We start from the raw sequence: 22,016 nt of genomic DNA, 5'->3' as shown, positions 1-22,016 counted from the left end.
AATATGTCCAAGGGGAAGCAGATACAAGGAAAACAAAATGGGTCCTAAGACCGACCCCTGAGGCACACCATATTTAACTGGACAGAACGAAGAGACATAGTTGTTTACAGACACGCAAAACTTCCTATTTGACAGGTAGGATGAAAACCATTCTAGGGCAGTACCAGAGATCCCCACCCAGTGCCTCAGTCTGTCTAACATGATGTTGTGATCAATGGTGTCAAAAGCAGCGCTAAGGTCCAGGAGTACAAGGACTGAGCACATGCCTTCATCAGCAGACATTAAAAGGTCATTGGTGACTTTAAGCAGGGCAGTCTCAGTGCTGTGGTACTTCCTAAAACCAGACTGAAACTTTTCAAATAATTTGTTATTTTCCAGTACAGTGAGCAGCTGTTTGGACACAAATCTTTCTAGAATCTTTGCAATAAAAGGCAGTTTTGAAATTGGTCTAAAATTATGTGGGAGGGAGGGACCCTAAACCAGGTTTCTTTAAAAGTGGGTTCACGCAAGCCGTTTTAAAATAATCAGGGACACAACCAGTAGATAGGGAGCTGTTGAAAACAGAGATCAAATGGGGTCCAACAGAATCCATTACTTTCAGTAAAAACTTTGTAGGTATTACATCAAGTGGGCTGGAGGACACTCTCATTTATGTTACTGTTTTCAAAAGCTCAGACAAGTCGATGGGATAAAACTGGTTAAAACTCTCTTGTTGCTGGTGAGGAACCTCTGAGTAAGAGGCCGCGGGGGTAATAGAGGCTCTGATTGACACCACCTGGGTTTACCAGCTGATCCACAGTCTTAAACAGAAACCTGGGATTGTGTTTATGTGTAGTAATGAGTTCATAAAAATAGTGTGTTCTCGCATCCTTAACCATGTTATTGTTAACATGGACAGACCTTTTTAAATTAAATTTACAAAGGAAAGTAAATTTGTAAATTAAATTTACAAAGGAAAGTTTTCAATTCAGGTTTTTATTTCACAAAAAAATTATTGTTGTAGTTATTACACTATTACACCACCATTACATTTTTCCTGTCTCGCACCCCCTATTGGCAACTCCACACTTTGGGAATCGCTGATCCAGAACAATTTGCTCAATTTGCCTGTTGTACTACAGTAAATATCTGATTATACATTTTTACTTAAATGTTTGTGCACTTTATGTGGCCTGATCCATGCTTTATCTATAGTACTCCTAAAAAGAAAAAAATATTGCACACAGACTTTTCTTCTGGTGCTGTGAGACACATTATATTTAACCATTCAGTTGCTAATTTCTACTTGGAGAAATAGTAGGGCGGGGCTGTCAGGGGTTAAGGGACGAGGAACAGTAGATAGAGGAAGAGAGAAAGCTGCTGTAGCTGTTATTCTGAACTGATGAGATTTAGTTAGGAGCTAATGTGTAAGTCTTGACAGGACTAAAATGAGATAGATGAAAGGTTTATGTTATTGTCCAGCCATATAGATTTAAATTTCTTCTGGCTCAGATTATAACATACAGTTTCTCTACACCAAACAGTTGGCAACAGACCACTGAAATCTTGACACATCATTTTATCTATTTCATGCCAATAAATAATCTTGGCATGCACATTAACTCGCTGTTATCAAATTTAAATAAATAAGTTTCATATAAGTCATTGGTCTCAAGGATCATAGCTGATGCTCGGCTGTTTTTGTGTAGATGAACAAGACTGTTACCGCACACATTTTTAGACATGGATAACTAGACATAGATAGATAGATAGATAGATAGATAGATAGATAGATAGATAGATAGATAGATAGATAGATAGATAGATAGATAGATAGATAGATCATGCATCTGTAGCAGAGAGATGGTTTCTGCCCCAAAGCCATCACAGCATGGGTCTCTCTCTCTCTCTCTCTCTCCCTCTCTCTCTCTCTCACACACAAACTCTCTCACACACACACACACACACATACACACGTTGAAGACACTGTAAGCCAGGGGTTTTCAAAGTCTGAGACTGCAGGCCTCCCCTCAGACAAAGCTTGGGAAACGGCGCCCCCCCACCACATCTTTAGTTTACTTGGTAAGTTTTGCTCAATTCCTGGATGCCTATGGGATTGTGATTATATTATTTGATCCCATAGACACTCAACATTAGAGCCACAATAGCCTAATATTGCTGTTTGACATAACTTCTGACTGCACCAAATAGTTTTTAAAAAGGTCTGTCCTAAGGCATCCATAGTTTCTGACTCTGATGGGGGAAAACAGTGCCCAAAAACTTCTGTATCTCCAAACTCTCACACATGTAGGCTATTCTATGTGATCTCCTTTTGAAAAGTAATGCAATAAGTAATGTGATATTGTTTCACTTCCATTAACTGAGCCTCCCCTGAAACTGTTTGGAGCCCCCCTAGAGAGGCCTGCGTCACACTTTGAAAACCTCTGCTGTAAGATAATCCTAGCTGTCCATATGGGAAAATATTGATTCATACATTCTTATATCGCTGTCAGTGTCTAACAGTACTTTCACTATGGTAAGTGTGCTCTTACCAACCGTCCTCCATGTCTTCAAGGCTTCACCTCACAATTTAACAATTTAACAATTTAGTTTTAACATGATGGTCTGTTAGTAAAATACATAAAAAGACTGCTGCACTGTAAGGTGCAGATACATACTCCAGAGGTCCAGGATTTAGCTGCACCACCTATTTGTAAATCTATCGTAAATCAATTAAGTTTGTCCATCCTAAATTAGTAGCTACTAGCAAGCTTCAAACTAGGTGATTTATTCAATTAAGCGGCAACATTAAAACATAAGAAATGTCTTAACTAGTTCAGACTTGACGAGTGTGTAAATGGTTGCTAGCACCGTCCAATCAAAAGCAATCAGCTTTCAGAACAAGAAGTCATGTTATAATTTGGTGTTCAAGATTGTATCCATAATGGACATAAATCCACATCATCAATTGGGTTTCTCCTGCCATATTACCTGTTGAAATTGCAATAATATGCAGTACCTTTTTAAATTAGCTCATCTAGTCTCTCCAAGTGAGCCATGGGTTGCATTTTTGTTGTTGTAGTTGTAGCAGAGAAACTGTTTGGTTGGTTACCAGCTATGCAATCATTATATCTACTAGTAACTTACTTACAATTACATTATAACTAGAATAAGTTTTAACTTATTCAGCAGCTGGTCCAACCGGCTTCACCTCACCGATTGCATAATAAGTATATACACGTCTCACTCAAAATGTGTACTGCAAAGGCAACTATTATTCATAATGTTCTTTTTTTGTTGTTGTTTTAAAGATACACAATCAATATAGCAGAGTCAGGCCTCCTGGACCTGTCGCAGACAGCTACAAGCATCCATCAGTGTATTGATCTCACCTGATGCAACCGCTCTCTTCAAGTCCAACATGCCCCCAAGTCCCAAAAAAAGCTGCCTCTTTTTAGCCTAATCCATTTTGTGTGTGCGCTTGTGTGAGTGAGTGTGTTTGAGAGAGCGAGAGAGACAGCGTTGCCATAGAGTATTATTCTATGACAAACTATCCCCAGATTAATTCTTACGATGGAGTCATTATGAAAAATAACTTCATACATTCATATCAACAAAACTTGGAACTGGACCATTCAATAACAATTGTACAACTGCATGTTTTCCACCTACTCTACGAAAATCATGCGTAGGTCAAACCTCTTAACTCCTCTGCTCTTCTCTATAAACAAACCAACCAGCATGAGTGCTTTCCAACAGTGTTTAGTACTGCATCATCACACTGTTTATGCCCCTAAACATTTTTCATAAGTGCTCTTAAAACTGTCCCATATCTAACTTTCTTTTTTAAGGCACCATGAGTACAACATTCATTCTTTGGATTTTCAATTTGGTCCCTCCTGATGTTAAGGCTCAATTAAAAATTATGTAGTTGAATACTGAATCAAATAACGTATTATGAAGGGGAAAGCTGGTACTTCTGATCCCTCTGAGAATCAACACCAAATTCCACAGCTCTTTGCAAGTTTAGTTGATTTAAGATCATTGTTTTGGGTTTGCAGACAACTTCACAAAGGCCGCCCATATTCTCAGTGGTTTATTCTACAACCGCTCAGTGTCATACTATTTTGTTTGGTAAATAGTTCTGTGATGTAGACATCTGAAAGGAGAACTGAGTGTCAGCAATACACTACTCTGCTGTGGGTGTTTAAAACAGTTTTTACTGATGTGTTGTGGTCTGAAATAGTTTTGTTGACTGGCCCCACGCTGTTCATTTCTAACAAATAAGCCACTCTCTGTCCACAGGACTCGAAGAGTTGTTGAGAAGCTAACATTTCTAAAAATTGCACTGATTACAACAATAACCCATAACATCTCCAGTGATGGGTGAATTGCGCTCTCTCTCTCTCTCCATCCTCACTCTTTAACAAAAGCTCTCTGGGTGAGGACGGCATCCAGATCACAGTTAAGAAAACCCGAGTGAGCTAGAATCTCATCACGTGTGTTGCCTTGCCCTGTCTTCATTTGACAAAAAAAGCTGAAACAGAAGATTCCACTCAGAAACAGCATCACAACTCTAAAAGCTTCACAGTTACAGAGAGTTATTTCAGAATTATACACTTCGCCTGTCTTGTTAATTTAATCTTCGGTAAATTACATTGTTAAAGGAGAAATACATTAATGAAAAAAAAAATCAAAACGTGCAACCAAACGGTGACAGACATGATAACTGTGAGTGTTTTTTTTTCATCCACTAACACTACCTTGAGGACAGCTTGTCCTGAAGTTGACTCCAAACTGAGGTAGAACTGTGAGGATTAGCTGGATCTGAATATAATATTTCAACATAAATCAATTAACTTTGCACACTGAATTTCTGGATAAAGCTCCTCTGTAATCTTCTCACCGAGCATAAGGAGCTTTCCATCAACACATTAATTCTGCCCTCTGCCAGGTCCAGCTATAGCGACAGGAGGGATAGAATACGGCTTTTCCCCATTTCTTTCTGAAATATGGGAACATGCTATTCTGGCAATTCACTCTTTCAATCCTTGTTACATAACACTTAATATCATACTTCAAATTACAATCACTGTTTTAAGTTCCTGTGAGTCTTAGTGGAATCACAACAGAAGTTATCAGCATTTAGCAGCAGTCATGAATTCTCAAATATACAATCTGCTAGTCAGGTGGATTTCATACAGCATGCACAGCCTTGACACAGGCTGATTGACTCTTATTTGATGTCCTCCTACAGCACTCAACATTACCAAACAGCCTCATCATCTACCCACTGCTATTTCACTTTTTTGGATGTGAACCAGAGTTGCGCCGTCATTAAAATCCGATTCTGTACAGCCTCTCTGGGGAAGCAGGTGTGATTCCAAGAAGTAAGAAAACAACCACCCTCCATATGGCACACTCGTGTCATCACAGGTGGACGCGTGCTAGGTCACTTGTACTTAGTTTGGGGGAGTGGAGAGGTGCCGCCCGGCCATCTGGACTCAATCCTGTTCCCCCAGAGAGTGCGGTCACAGGTCTGTGTGAGTTCAGTCCCGACCATTACTGACTGCAAGGTAACCCCACTGGTTGAAGAATAATTTTGCAATTTATTACAAAATGAAGGTGTATTAAATCCAAATCTAATTGTAAATATTATCTAGTTTGTATTCCAGAATATGTAGCAATAATAAAATGTAATCAGGGTCAGTGTAAGGGCAACAGGAAATATAGGATTCCACCAGACCACATCACATGCGTAGATGAGTTGAACTTCAGCTTTAAAGGTTTTTCAGACAAATCTTAGGCAGCAGCTGCAGGACTGGGTTTATGTGATCTTTCTTTTGATGGTAAGCATATGTGTCCTGTTGGTCACTTAAGAAATTAAGAGAAATACATAATCTGCTCCAATGTCTCTCAAATCGTACCGGTCAATCATCATATGAGAACAGGAAGGTGCAGCTGATACTGACACATTGGGAGACAGACGGGTTATATTTTGTTTTCTACCTGTCTTTTGAATACATCTTTGGATATATGGAGTTTTTTAGATGTTATTATTTAAAAGTAGATAAGTATAACACTGACAAGATTTGATATTAGAGAGCAAAGCATGCATGAATTTGATAAGGACCTGGATAACCCTGATAGCCATTGGTTGAATGAAATATGTGACACCTCTAAATATTATACTGATTATGAACTTAATTTAAATGTTAATTCACGGGAAAGTCTGTCGCTTGTTCATTTCAACATCAGAAGTCTTTATGCAAATTTCAACAAAATGAAGGATTATATCAGTACATTCACAAGTCGATTCAAAATAATAGCACTCTCTGAAACATGGCTTAGCAATGAAAAGGGTGTAGACTTTGAAATAGAAGGATACAAGCAATACCACATAAATAGACCAGAAAAAAGGGGAGGAGGTGTGGCGTTGATAGTCATTTGAAATGCAAACTTGTTGAAAAAATGTCTATTGCAATTGAGGGAATCTTTGAATGTGTAGCTGTTGAAATCGACATGGGAAAAAACAGGAATGTGATTGCTGCTCGCATTTATAGAGCTCAAGGATCCAAAATAGACGTTTTCCAGGACAAATTTGAACAATTACTTGATACACAGAATAACCACAAAACATTCTTAATAAGTGGTGATTTCAATATTGATTTTCTCAATCAATCTAAATGTAAGTTTACTTCAGATTTCTTAGATGCATTGTATACAAGATCTCTTTTTTCTCTAATTACACAGCCTAGCAGAATCACTAGCTCGTGTGCCACATTAATTTATTGTCACAAATGATGTTCAAAAAATTGTTCAAAGTGGATTACTGATAAATGACTTAAGCAATCACTTGCCTGTTTTACCATATATGACATGCAACCTGAGATATACAAGAGTTCACATCAGACTTCATACTTTAGAGTGAGAACTGAGAAAACAATAAATTACTTTAGGAGTGAGCTCTCACAACAGAACTGGTCAGGTGTCTATGTGACTGATGTGAATGCAGCATATGAAACCTTTTTAAACATTTATATATATAGCTATGATAAATGCTGCCCACTAAAGCTGTCAAAGAAACCCCCTAAAAGTGATAAACCTTGGATGACATTAGGATTAATTAAAGCATGCAAAAAGAAACATAGATTGTATGAAGACTTTGTAAAACAAATAGGACACCCAATTGTGAGGCCAAATACAAAGCATACAAAAATAAACTGACGACAATTTTAAGAGAAACAAAAAGGGATTATTACAATAAACAATTGAAAGATAAAAAAGGAAATATGAAAACAACTTGTAAAATATTAAATAATATAATGAAACCAAATTCACAATATACAAAGTTACTATTTTGTGTACAACGAAACTGTTATGAACAATAGCATAGATGTGGCCAATGAATTTATTTCATTTTTTATTAATATTGTTGTTCCACTTTTTAAAAATGGAGATGTACATCACTTCAACAACTACAGACCACTGTCATTGCTCTCTCAGTTTTCTAAAATTCTTGAAAAGTGGTTTGCTCAAAAACTAAATACTTTTTTAGAAAAACATAAATTAATTACTGAAAAACAATATGGCTTTAGAGTAAAAAGATCAACAGCTTTAGCATTAATTGAACTCATAGAAAAAATTACATCTGCAACTGAGAATAAGCAATACACAGTGGGGGTCTTCATCAACTGAAGCAAAGCATTCAACACCATAAATCACAGTCTGCTATTGTCAAAATCATACAACTATGGCATCAGGGGTCCAGCTCATCAATGGCTTAAAAGTTATCTCAACAATCGACAGCAGTTTGATCAAATTAATGGTCAAAAAATCTGAGTTAAAAGATATAATATGTGGAGTTCCACAAGGGTCCGTTTTAGGCCCATTACTTTTTATTTTGTTCATTAATGACCTCTGTGAAGTGTCTAAAATATTACAGTTTTTGTTGTTTGCCGATGATACTAACATTCAGAAATTACAGAAAATATAAGTTCAGATATGGTAAAAATTAAGAAATGGTTTGACAAAAACAAATTATGTTTAAACTGGGAGAAAACAAAATACATGATTTTTGGTTATCGTAAAAAGAATGAAAATGTAAGAATAGCAATTGAAGGAACTGATATTGAAAACATTTTTAGGTGTTATTTTGGATGATAAATTGAATTGGAAAGCTCACATATATTGTATTAAGAGTAGAAGGAGAAGGAGAAAACAAAATACATGATTTTTGGTTATCGTAAAAAGAATGAAAATGTAAGAATAGCAATTGAAGGAACTGATATTGAAAACATTTTTAGGTGTTATTTTGGATGATAAATTGAATTGGAAAGCTCACATATATTGTATTAAGAGTAGAAGGAGAAGGAGAAAACAAAATACATGATTTTTGGTTATCGTAAAAAGAATGAAAATGTAAGAATAGCAATTGAAGGAACTGATATTGAAAACATTTTTAGGTGTTATTTTGGATGATAAATTGAATTGGAAAGCTCACATATATTGTATTAAGAGTAGAAGGAGAAGGAGAAAACAAAATACATGATTTTTGGTTATCGTAAAAAGAATGAAAATGTAAGAATAGCAATTGAAGGAACTGATATTGAAAACATTTTTAGGTGTTATTTTGGATGATAAATTGAATTGGAAAGCTCACATATATTGTATTAAGAGTAGAAGGAGAAGGAGAAAACAAAATACATGATTTTTGGTTATCGTAAAAAGAATGAAAATGTAAGAATAGCAATTGAAGGAACTGATATTGAAAACATTTTTAGGTGTTATTTTGGATGATAAATTGAATTGGAAAGCTCACATATATTGTATTAAGAGTAGAAGGAGAAGGAGAAAACAAAATACATGATTTTTGGTTATCGTAAAAAGAATGAAAATGTAAGAATAGCAATTGAAGGAACTGATATTGAAAACATTTTTAGGTGTTATTTTGGATGATAAATTGAATTGGAAAGCTCACATATATTGTATTAAGAGTAGAAGGAGAAGGAGAAAACAAAATACATGATTTTTGGTTATCGTAAAAAGAATGAAAATGTAAGAATAGCAATTGAAGGAACTGATATTGAAAACATTTTTAGGTGTTATTTTGGATGATAAATTGAATTGGAAAGCTCACATATATTGTATTAAGAGTAAAGTTTGTAAAAATATTGGGGTCTTGTATAAAGTTAAAGATGTTTTAGACTATTCTTCGTTGCATATGTTGTACAATTCCCTAATACTCCCATATTTTGGATACTGCACAGAAGTCTGGGGTAATACATACCCTAGTAACACAAAACCTCTGTTTTTGTTACAGAAAAAATTATTAAGGATCATCAACAAGACAGGCTACAGAGAACACACCAATAGTTTATTTGTAAATTCTGGACTTCTAAAATTCAAAGATTTGGTTGATTTGAAGATTTTGATTTTTATGTGGAAAACAAAGCAGAGAGTTCTGCCTATGGTTTTACAAAATTTATTCACTCTCGTATCAGAGGAAGATGGCCATAGAAGGCAATATTATTTTAAAACTCTTTTCGCAGGTACTACACAAAAACAGATGTGTTTGTCTATTTACGGAGTTAAACTGTGGAACACCTTGAACTATGAACTGCAGAGTGCACAAAGTGCTGCAAAAATGTTTGTAAATTTAAGTTAAAAAATACAGGAATGTTACAAGACAAATGATGATAAACACGTTTAAAAAGGCAGAAAAAAAAGATTTAAAAATGATGATAATTAAGTGTAAAGATAGGTATTACTGAAAATGTTTGGTGATTGGGGAGAGGATTGGGGTTGATCCATTCATAAAGCAGCTGTTTTTCTGTTTCTTTTGATGTGCACAAAAAGCGACAGGTGCTACAAGATTTTTCTTCTTCCTGTTCCTTTTTTTTTCGTTCATGGAAAAAATAATAATAAAATATATATATGTATATATGTGTGTGTTTATTGTTGGTCTGAAAAAAAGACGAACAAAATGTTGTAAAATGGCATGAACGAAATAAATAAATATATTTAAGCATTACAGGTTTCATTATTTTTGTATCATAATTTGATTAGGTATAACTTGTGGGCAATAAGAAAGAACCACTTAATTTTGTTAGAATTGTAATGGCAGGATGAGACATGAGCTTTCACTCTTTTCATACAAAGAGAAAAATGTTTGTTCCCTGACAACAGCCTTGCATCCATTCAGGACTCTTCCTACTCTCCTCACAACAAGAAAACAGTTAATATGAAGGCCAGACTGCCAAAATATCATCACCTCTGTGATATCAGAAATGTGCATTCCACAAGCATATTACTACACTGGCCTCGCAGTAGTGGCTTCAATCAGTGATTGGTGCTTTACATTATAATATATTTGTGTTGAATGATTAAAATAAAGATCCCAGTGTGAATCTGCCATTAGCTTTCCAAGTGATATTGTGTTGATTACATAAATAAGTGCTAAATTTCAAATACAGTTACTCATGTTCACAAATACTGATGAAATGTCGAAGGCAGGAACAATAACTTAACTAACCAACATACAAACATAATGTAAGCATGCATGCCTGTACACGCATAGTTGAATATGCAAATAAAACACATGCACGTTAAACACACACGACTGCAGCTCTAGTTCTAGCGCTGTCATTTTAAATTCATGGTCAGCAAAATTGTCTGTGGCAAATTGTCTTAATTGTCTGTAATTAACACCAACTTGGAAACCTGCAAGCTGTTTCCAAAACTTGTTTGAGTTAAGTTTGTAATGTTTTTGTCTTCATATATTCTGCTGTTGACTTTCTATTGACTTTGATCAGTCAATCCATAAAACCTACTGCTCAGAAGAAAGTAAAATCAAAGGAGAAAATAATTTTTTTTAATATACTTTTAGGTGATTGTGAAATAGTTGAGTAAGCATCCAACAGTGGCCAAGAACCGGAAGAGTCTGAGTCAAAATAGGCGCAAGTGACACGCACTTCCAAAATGTCAGTCATGTTTCTTGAGAGACTGCAGCTCTGACAGCACAGACAGATGGGGGGAAAAATGAGTGGTGGGCCCCCTTTTGACCCCTCAGTTTCTCCAACTCTGTGTGTATTGCGCATGTGCCCATCAGTTACAGTGCACACTGCAGACTGCACATGGCAGCTTCATTTTATTTTGCATCAAACTCGGGAAAGCAACCAGTGCTGGAACTCACCCTGGCCCCGTGCTTGCTGTTTGTTTTTGAGGTAATTTGATTTAAACACAATGTAATTCTTGTAAGAACAACACAATTTCTGATAACGAAGAATAGATTTGACAAGGGGCACCTTCTAAGACAAGGCCTCTATACTAACCCACTTTTAAGGGTCACTTCATCCAATTCACACAAAACATTTTGGTATTTAGTAATACTGATAGTTTTAGATTCATTTCAAAAGCCTGGAGGCACTCACTGCTGAGACTCTGCAGCCAAACCAACACACTGGAGGAAAATGGAACCAATGCAAATGGAGCTAAAATTATATATGAAAAACTGACACAAGCTGAAGTGTTTAGGTCCCTTGAGGGTCAGAGACCACTGGTACAGTTGCCAACTTTGCCCCACTGGTAATCCAGACTTGCCCTGACAATAGCAGTAAACTTTCAGTGCAACTTACGTTCCCAGCACTTCTTTGAAGTCATAATGTTCTTTGATGTCTGATGTCTTCTTTTTCCATCCATTTCCATCCTCTCCAAGAGGCATTGTACAATGCTGATATGATTCGCCACACTACAGCTGCGGCAGAAAGAGCAGAATAAAAAAACAGTATGCACAATGATGTTTTGACCCACCACATGTGTACTCAAATCTAGATAAATATTACACAGCAATAAATGGGTACTCTTGCACTATTTAATGTAGTTAATTATGACTGCAGAGATAGTCTGCCTCTGTATTAGTTTAAAATGTCCATTACAGTTTGGCTGACTGATGCGATTGTTGCATAAAACCTTCAGCCATTAAATAAAGCATTGATTTCCCTGATTAAGTGTTTTGGTTGTTGCAGCTCTTGCTTGCCCACCACTAAGTTTGATTCGACTGGATGACAAGAAGAAAAGATAGTAGTAGGACATGTTTCTTCTTGTATGCATGATGCTGAAAAAGTCCAATCAAAGTAGAGAATACACTGAAGCTGTAGGCCCTATTTACTTGTGCTATTCTTTATTTTATAAGACATAATAGATTAGAGAGCAACTCATGCAAAATGGCATGAATGTTAGGCTACTAACAAATATATAAGAACAAAAATATTAAATATTAACTTGCAGGCTGACAGAGGGAATGACTACCCCCCATCCCCAACAAAAAAACAAACAAACAAAAAAACCCACAACAATTACAGACTTCTTTGCTGACAAGCGGCCAAGCAACAATAAATAGCAACAAACAGCTTGAAAGTAGGGCAAACGGTGCAGCAGAGACTCGCAAAAAACAGATAGTGTCTCAAAAACAAACGCATGGTCAGTAGAGGCAATTACCAGCTGGGGGACCTGTGCTATATTTAAAATCTGAAGCTTTGCGCAACTAGGTTGCTCTGAAGAATAGAAAAAAACTACAAATAGGCTACAAGATGGTCAAATGAAACTGTATTCCGCTGAGAAACATGTTCTGCATTAAGGCTGCAGGGCGTGAATGACACACTGGAGGTTGAATGGAAATTAAAACGTTTTGCCGGTGCAAGATGTCTGCAATACTGAAATGAGTTCGATTTTCGTGTTGGTGATCATGCAAGTAAGAAAAGGCGGTGTGGGTGTGCGAACCGTAGGTACTGCAGCGCTCAAGGGTATGGCATTCAAAGGAAGCCCGCATCTTTGGGTTAAATCAGGGGGCTGCAGACGTGGAAGCGCACTAAAAGCTTTACAAGTTGTACGCCGACAGAAAAAAACTGCACGATTGATGATGCATTTCGGTGAATATATAACTGGGGGGAAAACATACCTAAATGGCGATCTGTAGCTGTGATGTGTTCTTCTTCCCTCTGGGAGCGATGTGGTTGCTGTGCTTGTGCGCAGCGCTGGGTGCGCTCAGACTTCTCCTCCTGACGTCAAGAAAACCAGACGTCTGTGGACGTAGTGCAGCACAAAATCACTCACTGTTCTCTTAACAACGTGATCTGCGATTCACCTTATGATAGTCGAGTCACCGTGTGTTAAATGTGAGCAGCTTTTTTGTAGCCTACATCTGCTTATTTTTTTCTGAAAGCTTTCTGCGGCACAGTTGATTACGCTTTTGCTGGTACAGATGAGAGTACGCGGGGTAGCCTATGCAGACAATTTGAGAGGCTTTTCAAAACTGGCATAACGTGTCACTGTGAATAATTGATCATAAAAGCACTGAAAAGGCACACGCAAGCGGTGTGTAGCCATAAAATGAAAGCCTTCAAGGTTCATGCTGAAAATGTGCGGCAGAATGTAGGAAGAGTGTATTTTAAGTCAGTAGGCCTAAAATACACTTGCAGGAAAATATAATGTTCTGATTTTCCACTAATCTTGGGGAAACGCCCTGCTTCACTCTCTCTCACAGCATCAACACTCATGGGGCCCTTCCCAAAGTCCACCTGGACACTGGCTGTCACGGGTACTGGCCCATCAGAGGTGTAGAGGGGTGGGGCCCGGACTGCCTAATGATGACATCTATTGTAAGTTACAGGGTAACAAAACACAACAACACCATAGGGATAAAAATACCCCAAAGTTTTATTGCTGGGCTATTTGTGTTGCAATATATTGTGATGTGTTCATGTTATTTTGCCATCCCTTTCTATGAGGGTCCATGTCATTGTCCACATATCATACATAACAAGGTGAGGACATCGATGGTGAACCATATTTTAATGTAAATCTTTTCTGTTCTTTGTGTTCCTCCTTTAATTTTTTTTAGGTTTTTGCAAGAGTATTCTCAGGTAAAGTGAACTTGAATGGGGCCTACCACATGTTGAAGGACTGCAGAACAGCAGATCATTTCCCATCCCTTAACTATCCAACCCCTCACCCCACTCTCCAAAACCCTTACACTTACCAACATGCGCATGCACCAATACAGCCAAATGCATGTACATGCATTTACAGTAAATGCCTGCTTTGAAGAGTCTTCTTTAATACAATGTCTCCCTTTTTGTCTTTTAAATGAGATAACGTTTAATAGGCCTACTAACTTGTACTCTGTACCTGTGCAAATTACAAACTAAGTCACATGAACTTGAACTTATGTAGCTTTTTGTGTCTTTGACATTTTGGAAGTCTCTGTTCAGGCCTGTTGCTGAAGACTTGTTTACCTGTTTCAAGAAGACAACCAAAGGCAGAGAATACTCTGATTTTGACTCTGATTGTGCTCATCTTTACACTGATAGGTACAACGTGTTTGCTCTGTGCTTCATCAGGTTCATCATGAATCACAAACACTATTTTTTTTTTATTACATGTTCATCTTACAGCACCTCTTACTCCATAGTATAGGCTGTTGACAAAGTTTTCTCTTAACGCTTTTTAAACCTGTGTTTGGTAAATGTTATCATTGTTGTTACATAGTGGTATTGGGTTTAATAGACCACTTATAAATTCTGCCTTAATAAACTTATTCTGACGTAAAAAAAAAAAAAAAAAATAGGTGCACTCTTGTAGACTTATTATATAATTAATATTCCAATATGGCACACATATTAGGTGCATTACTCCTCCTGCACTGAAGGGTGTAGCATTGCCTCGAGTGGTGCTATCCTTCTCTACACACAAACACAATAACGTTACAACCTCAACTTCCGGGTAGGAATTTTCAAACAACACTAGCTAAGTAGCTAGCCGATACACATTTTGCTCAGGGAACTACCGTTACAGCAACCTTTGCTGAGTTTTGGGTAAGATAAGTTTTCGAAAGTGTTTTTTGTTTATTTATCCCAGCTTGCATGTAGTTCCTGGCAACTTTAGAATATATTTGTTTTGCTCAGTTGATAGGAAAGCGAAAAGCCAGCCAGGATGAGATGCTAACAGCCGCTCCACTGTTGGCTTTGTTTCATACATCCGAACGGTGCTAACGCTAACCAGTTGAGTTTGCTCTTGTTCCTTTTTAGCCTAAGCTTTGCTGCGAATGGCTCGATGGACGACAAATTTTCATTTTAACATAAGTTAATGGCGTATTAATCGGGCCAAAATCCACAGTAAGTTTGACGTTAACCTTTTTTGTATTTTTAGCTAGCGGGCTAGCCTGTTGTTAAACTAGCCAACGATGTCAGCCAGCTCCAAGAGGAGAAGAGCCACTTCACCCTCTAGCAGTGTCAGTGGAGGGGGAGACCTCGATGATACCTGCTCTTCTACTCCTGGAAGTGGCAGAAAAAGAAGAAGAATATCCAATGTTGCTCCTGTAGATACGGTAAATGCACATGCTTTATTGTGTCGTGTAGTTGCATCAGGATTTGCACGTTTTCTTAATAACGCGATTTCGTTTCTTAACTACTTTATATGTGTGCATTAGTAAACGCTTTAACACGTATTAAGGTTTCTGAATACTTGTTCCCTCCAGATTGCTGTATGCCATGAGCTTTTCAACGCTGTCAGGGACTACAAGGATGAACAAGGGAGGCAACTTTGTGAAGTTTTCCTAAGGGTACCAAAGAGAAGGTATTGTGACATAAAGGCCTGGGCAAAGCTTACATTACTGGAAACTTTGTGGGTAGACCTGTCCAAGTGACAGTCGGACTGGTGGGTGGGTCTTGCAGGGCAGCTCATGCAGGCATAAGGAGATCACAGTGATGTCTGATCTGTCTTGTTCTTTTCAGGAATCAGCCTGATTATTATGAAGTGGTGTCCCAGCCAATTGATATGACAAAAATTCAGTATAAACTGAAGTCAGAAGATTATACTGATGTGGAGCAGCTTACTGCAGATTTCCAGCTCATGTTCAACAATGCCAAATCATTCTACAAGGTAGGGAGAAAGTATCAGTACAGTATTTCTGTCCCTGTATTTTATTGTAATTTGACAAGTTTTTGTTATGCCATATTTTTCAAAATTTATTAGTTATAAGTGTGGTCTCCATATTCATGTGTCAATTCTATATTCCTTTGTCTCATTAAACAATTCAGCGTGACAGTGAGGAGTATCATGCCGCGTGCAAGCTGTGGGAGGTGTATTTGCAAACAAGGGCCGAGTTTGTGCAGCCTGGGGACGGAGATGAGGATGATGAAGATGGTGATGATATGATAGATAATCCAGGAATGTCAACTGAAGACGAGGTAATTTCCTTTTCTCATTAGATGTATTGATGAGGTGCCTTGCCTGCTGGTATGACTGTCACTTATGAACTCAACCTATGGGTGTTGCAATGTTGGTGTTTTTTACTGAATATAACATGTATTTTCAATGTTTTTAAATGTTGGAGGTGAATTTTTTTCTCTCGCTTTTTTAAGTAGATTTTAGTGATAGGCCTAAATCTGGTGTAAAGGCTTGTCTTTGTTCTGATATCCGCATTATATATCGAGAATCAGCCGCCCTGCTCTCTAAATATCGACGTTGGCCATTTAAAAAACCCATATCAGTTGACCACTAGTAGATTTATATGCTTTTCATGGACATTTGTGTGTATTGTAGTAAAGAACATGGACCATCTTGCTAGAGGAGAACTAAATTACGCATATTAACTTTTTAGACCCCAACTGGAAGTTTGAAGGAAGTGTTGGAGCAACTCTTGGAGGCTGTGGTGTCACACACTGATCCCTCAGGGCGCCTGGTTAGTGAACTGTTCCAGAAAATGCCTTCTAAAATGGTAGGTCCTTGAAGACTCTGTGGACTTCAAATGGTGTAACCTGAAATGGTTTCACATTCTTGACATTACCATGCCTGTCTGTCTTTCCTAGCATTATCCTGACTATTATGCCATCATAAAGGAGCCAATAGATCTGAGAATGATTGCTCAGAGAATACAGGTAGTCAATTCACTTGCTGACCAATTGCTTTGTTGTGCATCATTCTTGTCAGAACTTCTTGATGTTTTATTATAACCAGCACTAATTTATTTTATTTGCATAGATTGGATACTATAAAAGTGTCAATGCTATGGCCAAAGACATTGATCTGATGGCCAAAAATGCCAAAACTTACAATGAACCAGGATCTCAGGTTTTTAAGGTAAACGCTTTTTCTTGATTTTCTTGTTTTAGAAGATGCAGCCACAGGGATACAACATCCTAAATATGAACAATTGTTCTCTTATTGTATAGGATGCGAACACCATAAAGAAAGTCTTCATCCAGCGGAAGACTGAACTTGAGCACGCTGAACCCACTAAATCTAGTCTTCGCATCAGGTATTAAACAACAGTTGCAATTGCGTTTTCAGTGTAAATTTTTTTTTTTCCCCAAATGCAAATTATTCCCTTACAGGAAACCAATTGTTTCAAGATATACATGGTGTATGTCTTGTGTCTTTGCTGTTGCTATTCAGAAATCGCAGGTCTGGCCAGGGGGAGCGACTCTCTGGCGTCAGCGTAGCTCTTCACTATGGCTCAGAGAGCGAGGACGACCCTGTGCTCTCAGGCAAGTATGAGCACCCTAGGCTGTAGAGAGATTTACCTTGGAGTTTGTGTTGAAAGAATAACAGTTGTCCCACTTAAATGTTTGCAGGATCTGTGTGCTATGACGAGGGAGAGTCAGAGGCTGAGAGTCAGAGTTCTAGTATGGAAATGAGCAACCCAATCTTCCAACTGTATGAAGCTGTGAGGGGTGCCAGGAACAGTCAGGGCCAGGTCTTCTCTGAGCCTTTCCAGCAACTACCCTCTCGCAGGGAATATCCCGACTATTATCAGCAGATCAAACAACCCATCGCTCTGCAGCAGATCAGGTAAGGAATGGCCAATCAGTAAATTCACGCGATGATATGTTGAGAGGCAGAATGTTAAAACATTAGTGATACACTTATGAACACTTTTGGTTTGAGACACGGTTTGTTTATTTTTTTTAAGGGCAAAGATGAAGAACGGCGAGTATGAAAGTGTGGAACAGATGGACGCTGACCTCACTCTGATGTTTGAGAATGCAAAGCGCTACAACATGCCTAACTCAAGCATTTACAAACGGGCCTTTAGGCTGCAGCAGATCATGCAGGTATGGATATCTGCTCTCTCTTGACATCAGGTTATACTAGAAGATGTTTTCACTCTAGTTAGGCCAAGAATGAAAGAAATTAGCCTTAATTTGAAACAGACCATGTGGCATCTTGCAGAAATGGATCAGTGAGTGTAATTGTTCACCAAATTATCTGCCTGTCTGTTGATCGGTCTGTTTGTGTAGGCAAAAAAGAGAGAACTTTTGAGGAGAGACGATGATGATGGAGACAGCATTCTGTCATCTGATGCAGGGAGCATCAAGAGGAAAAGGTATACAGGTTTTTCTGTCTTCTTTTTATTTATATATATATATGTGTGTTATCTTAAACATGAAGAATCTGGCCCATTCATATTGTGCTTTGATTCTTTTTAAGCCACAAGAAAAATATAAAAAAGAACCGAATGAAGGCCTTATACGCCGCCGTGACTGAGGCTAGGGAGGTGGGCACCAATCGCCGCCTTTGTGATCTGTTTATGGTCAAACCATCCAAGAAAGACTACCCTGACTATTATAAGGTCATCCTCGAGCCGATGGACCTGAAGACCATCGAGCACAACATCCGCAATGAACGCTACACCACCGAGGATGCACTGATGGAAGACATGAGGGTGATGTTCCGCAACGCCCGGCATTACAACGAGGAAGGATCTCAGGTAGACAGTTAATCTTTACCATTATTGAGTGCTAAATAATCATGACATGAGCTATATTTTTCTAATTCTTGGGGGCTTAACGTAGGTGTATAATGATGCTGATATTCTGGAGAAGATACTGAAGGACAAGCGCAAGGAGTTGGGACCTCCGCCTGAAGAAGATGATGTGGGATCTCCGAAACTGAAACTAAGTAAGTTTTACCACATGAGTGTTTATATATGCTTTAGACCATTTACAAAAAATTGGATACACTTTACATTACTACCGAAAGTGTTCTAAAATGTACTACAATATTTTCCAACCTTTGAAGCACTGCAGGATTTCGTTAATTTCATTATGGTATAGGAAATTACTCAACAATTGAGTACTAGCTAAGCCACAACAGTAAACATTATGTTTGCTTATTATTCTTTGGTAAGTCCGCACATACAAATGTATTACAGTTAGATGGTTGCAACTGCACTTGGAGACCCCGTGACGCTTTCCCTTGTGCCACTGTCAGGTCAACTTTTCACCTTCCGATTGTGCATATATCCTGACCTGTTCGACATAAATAAAAGTATTTCCAGCCAGGACACATTTATGGTCCCTGCAGGAAGAAGTCCTTTGTTTGTTGTTCTTATGATCTTTCCTCTAGCATGAGCCTATCTCTAATTGTCATCCATCCAGTGCATTGGCAACTGTAAAAATAATAGCAATAATTGGTGCCAATTTTTTGGGCTTTAATTTTGATTTTTAATTAATATTAATCTTATTTTTTTGATTCAGGAAAAAGTGTTGTTTCTCCAAAGAAGTCCAAATACCTCACCCCTCTCCAGCAGAGGTTAAATGAGCTCTATGATGCTGTGCGAAACTTCACTGACCGTCGAGGTCGGCGTCTAAGCACAATCTTCCTCCGCCTGCCGTCTCGTGCTGAGTTGCCTGACTACTATGCTACCATAAAGAAACCCATTGAAATGGAGCGTGTGCGAAGCCACATGGTGGCCGGCCGTTACCAAGATGTCGACGCCCTGATGGAGGACTTTGCTCTCATGTTCAACAATGCCTGCATGTATAATGAGCCTGAGTCTCTGATCTATCGGGATGCTCTGGTGTTGCACCGGGTGCTGCTGGAGACACGCAAGCAGCAAGAGGGTGGCGAGGACTCAGGGCCTCCTGCTGTGGGAGCTTTGGTGCGAGAGCTGATCAGGAACCTGTTTGTGTCCGTGCTGAGCCACCAGGATGAAGAAGGCCGGTGCTACAGTGACTCATTGGCTGAGATTCCTGCTGTGGATCCAGTCGCACCTGAGAAACCACCGCTTAACTTTGATGTCATCAGGATGAACGTGGACCGTGGCCGCTACAGGAGACTGGACGTCTTTCAGGAACACATGTTTGAAGTGCTGGAGAAGGCAAGGAGGCTACACAGGTATGTCCTCTTACTCTGACAGGGCTGCCATTTGACTGTATGAAGCTTTATCAGTCAAGTGTTTGCTCTGTTCAGTCTAGATAGATCATTTATCTGACACTGAAATTGCAAATAGATGATTACATGATTACATACTGGATGCATGATATAGAAATGTTTTATCAATATATGATAACACGGTATTTAAAAAAAAAAAAAAAAAAAACATCCCTGAAACAGTCTATGGAACAGACTGTCATGATGTTGAAACAAATTAAAACTAGAATTTGGTAACCTCAATAAGGGATCAATTGGGTCTTTTCAGGTCTAGATTTTTTTTTTATGATAAATATAAATAAAGTTAACATTATTCATTCAGAACTGGCTACTGACTTTTACATTAAGTATTTAAGTATGATAAAGTTGTCGTCTTCTAAACTTTATTAAAAGTTATTCTTTTTAGTCACTTTTTACAAGGTTTCAGCTTTCAGTAAGCTGATTTATCTTGCCCCATATGTTTATGCTAAAAGAATTTTGGATCACCTCCTTTTTGCAGCGTATGTGCAGTGTAACATGCTTACTACATACTAGATAATCAATTATCTATTGAATGCATCCTGAACCTGGGCCTGCTTTACAACCAAACTGTCTTCAGAAGTGTTCACGTAATGTCTTTTTTTGCATTTGCAGGACTGACTCAGAGATATTTGAAGATGCAGTGGAACTGCAACAGTTTTTCATTAAGATCAGAGACGAGCTATGCAAGAATGGAGAGATTCTGCTGTCCTCTGCGCTCAACTACACGACAAAACACCTGCACAGTGATGTAGAGCAGGAGAAAAGGGAGAAAATTCCCAAAGAGATGGAGGAGGACAAGCAAAAGATGGAAGAAGAGGAGGAAAACAAAGGTGTGTGTTAACCTTTGGCATAACACACAAGTGTGAATAATCTGTTAAAATCTTGGTGTGGTATTTAATTTGAGATCATTATATATTTCTCACCTAAAGACAGCGCAAAAGCCGACGACCTGCCAGGAGAGGCGTGGGAGTCAGAGTCTGAGACAGAGCGTGTTTACAGTCAGAACTGCAGCTTTGAAAACAGTACCTACCATGTGGGGGATTTTGTGTATGTGGAGCCGTCAGAGCCGAACCTGAAGCCACACATCGTCTGTATTGAACGCCTGTGGGAGAATGAAGCAGGTAACACGCATCACTTTTTTAACAACTTTAAAAAAGGCATTATCAATCAGCCACAACTTGTATCTCAATATACATACAGTACCATACGTCTTAAACTGCAAATTTTGTACTTTCCCATGACACGTTCCAGTCAAAATTAATAGGCAGATTGTTCTAGAAAGAACCTTCAACTGCATTAGGTAATGTTGTTTTTATTAAATGTTCTTGTATTGAATATTTGCTAATATGTGCTTGTCTTGTGTGTGAAGGTGAGAAGTGGCTCTATGGCTGTTGGTTCTACAGACCAAGTGAAACCTTCCACTTGGCAACACGCAAGTTTCTGGAAAAGGAGGTCTTCAAGAGTGACTACTATAACAAAGTTTCTATCAGTAAAGTCCGGGGCAAATGCGTGGTCATGTTTGTGAAGGTAAGACCCTGAACCAATTACAGGAAGTTCTTTTATTTAATTTGACACAGGAATCTGGTCACCTAATTATGGCTTTTTGCTGTTTTTTGTAGGATTATTTTAAAATGCAACCTGAGGGTTTTGGAGCCGAGGATGTGTACGTCTGCGAATCCCGCTATGCTGCCAGGAACAAGTCGTTCAAGAAGATCAAGATATGGGCCATGCCAGTGAGTGCTGTGAAACTGGTCCCTCGGGAGGTGCCACTGCCCGTTGTCCGTGTTGCTTCCATGTTTGCC

At 38.4% G+C, this 22,016-nt stretch overlaps 2 protein-coding genes across 9 annotated transcripts in view; one reads left to right on the top strand and one right to left on the bottom strand.

Annotated features, from left to right (window-relative positions):
• camk1a (calcium/calmodulin-dependent protein kinase Ia) overlaps nt 1-13,005 on the bottom strand; it is a 30,985-nt gene extending 17,980 nt beyond the window's left edge. The window contains exons 1-2 of the mRNA XM_046028403.1: nt 12,938-13,005; nt 11,616-11,734 (exon numbers count right to left, since the gene is read on the bottom strand). Coding sequence (XP_045884359.1) covers nt 11,616-11,701 — 86 coding nt within the window. The 5' untranslated portion in view covers nt 11,702-11,734; nt 12,938-13,005. The remainder of the gene's footprint in view (nt 1-11,615; nt 11,735-12,937) is intronic.
• A 1,742-nt stretch (nt 13,006-14,747) lies between these two features.
• pbrm1l (polybromo 1, like) overlaps nt 14,748-22,016 on the top strand; it is a 14,291-nt gene continuing 7,022 nt past the window's right edge. For 5 of the 8 annotated variants that reach the window (XM_046075266.1, XM_046075264.1, XM_046075267.1 and 2 more), the window contains exons 1-21: nt 14,772-14,852; nt 14,943-15,038; nt 15,187-15,364; nt 15,515-15,612; nt 15,771-15,918; nt 16,077-16,226; nt 16,640-16,756; nt 16,848-16,916; nt 17,020-17,118; nt 17,211-17,296; nt 17,434-17,525; nt 17,613-17,829; nt 17,951-18,092; nt 18,279-18,364; nt 18,469-18,748; nt 18,834-18,939; nt 19,518-20,157; nt 20,827-21,044; nt 21,144-21,335; nt 21,584-21,741; nt 21,834-22,016. The exon at nt 21,834-22,016 is cut by the window's right edge and continues 60 nt beyond it. In XM_046075266.1, coding sequence (XP_045931222.1) covers nt 15,221-15,364; nt 15,515-15,612; nt 15,771-15,918; nt 16,077-16,226; nt 16,640-16,756; nt 16,848-16,916; nt 17,020-17,118; nt 17,211-17,296; nt 17,434-17,525; nt 17,613-17,829; nt 17,951-18,092; nt 18,279-18,364; nt 18,469-18,748; nt 18,834-18,939; nt 19,518-20,157; nt 20,827-21,044; nt 21,144-21,335; nt 21,584-21,741; nt 21,834-22,016 — 3,225 coding nt within the window. In that variant the 5' untranslated portion in view covers nt 14,772-14,852; nt 14,943-15,038; nt 15,187-15,220. Of the gene's footprint in view, nt 14,853-14,942; nt 15,039-15,186; nt 15,365-15,514; nt 15,613-15,770; nt 15,919-16,076; nt 16,227-16,639; nt 16,757-16,847; nt 16,917-17,019; nt 17,119-17,210; nt 17,297-17,433; nt 17,526-17,612; nt 17,830-17,950; nt 18,093-18,278; nt 18,365-18,468; nt 18,749-18,833; nt 18,940-19,517; nt 20,158-20,826; nt 21,045-21,143; nt 21,336-21,583; nt 21,742-21,833 lie in introns of all 8 variants that reach the window. The other 3 variants (XM_046075265.1, XM_046075268.1, XM_046075262.1) reach the window with 3 other exon arrangements.

This window comes from Micropterus dolomieu, linkage group LG18 (genome assembly GCF_021292245.1).
Source record: "Micropterus dolomieu isolate WLL.071019.BEF.003 ecotype Adirondacks linkage group LG18, ASM2129224v1, whole genome shotgun sequence".
Classification (NCBI taxonomy): Eukaryota; Metazoa; Chordata; class Actinopteri; order Centrarchiformes; family Centrarchidae; genus Micropterus; species Micropterus dolomieu.
This window is presented reverse-complemented; position numbering and strand designations above follow the sequence as displayed.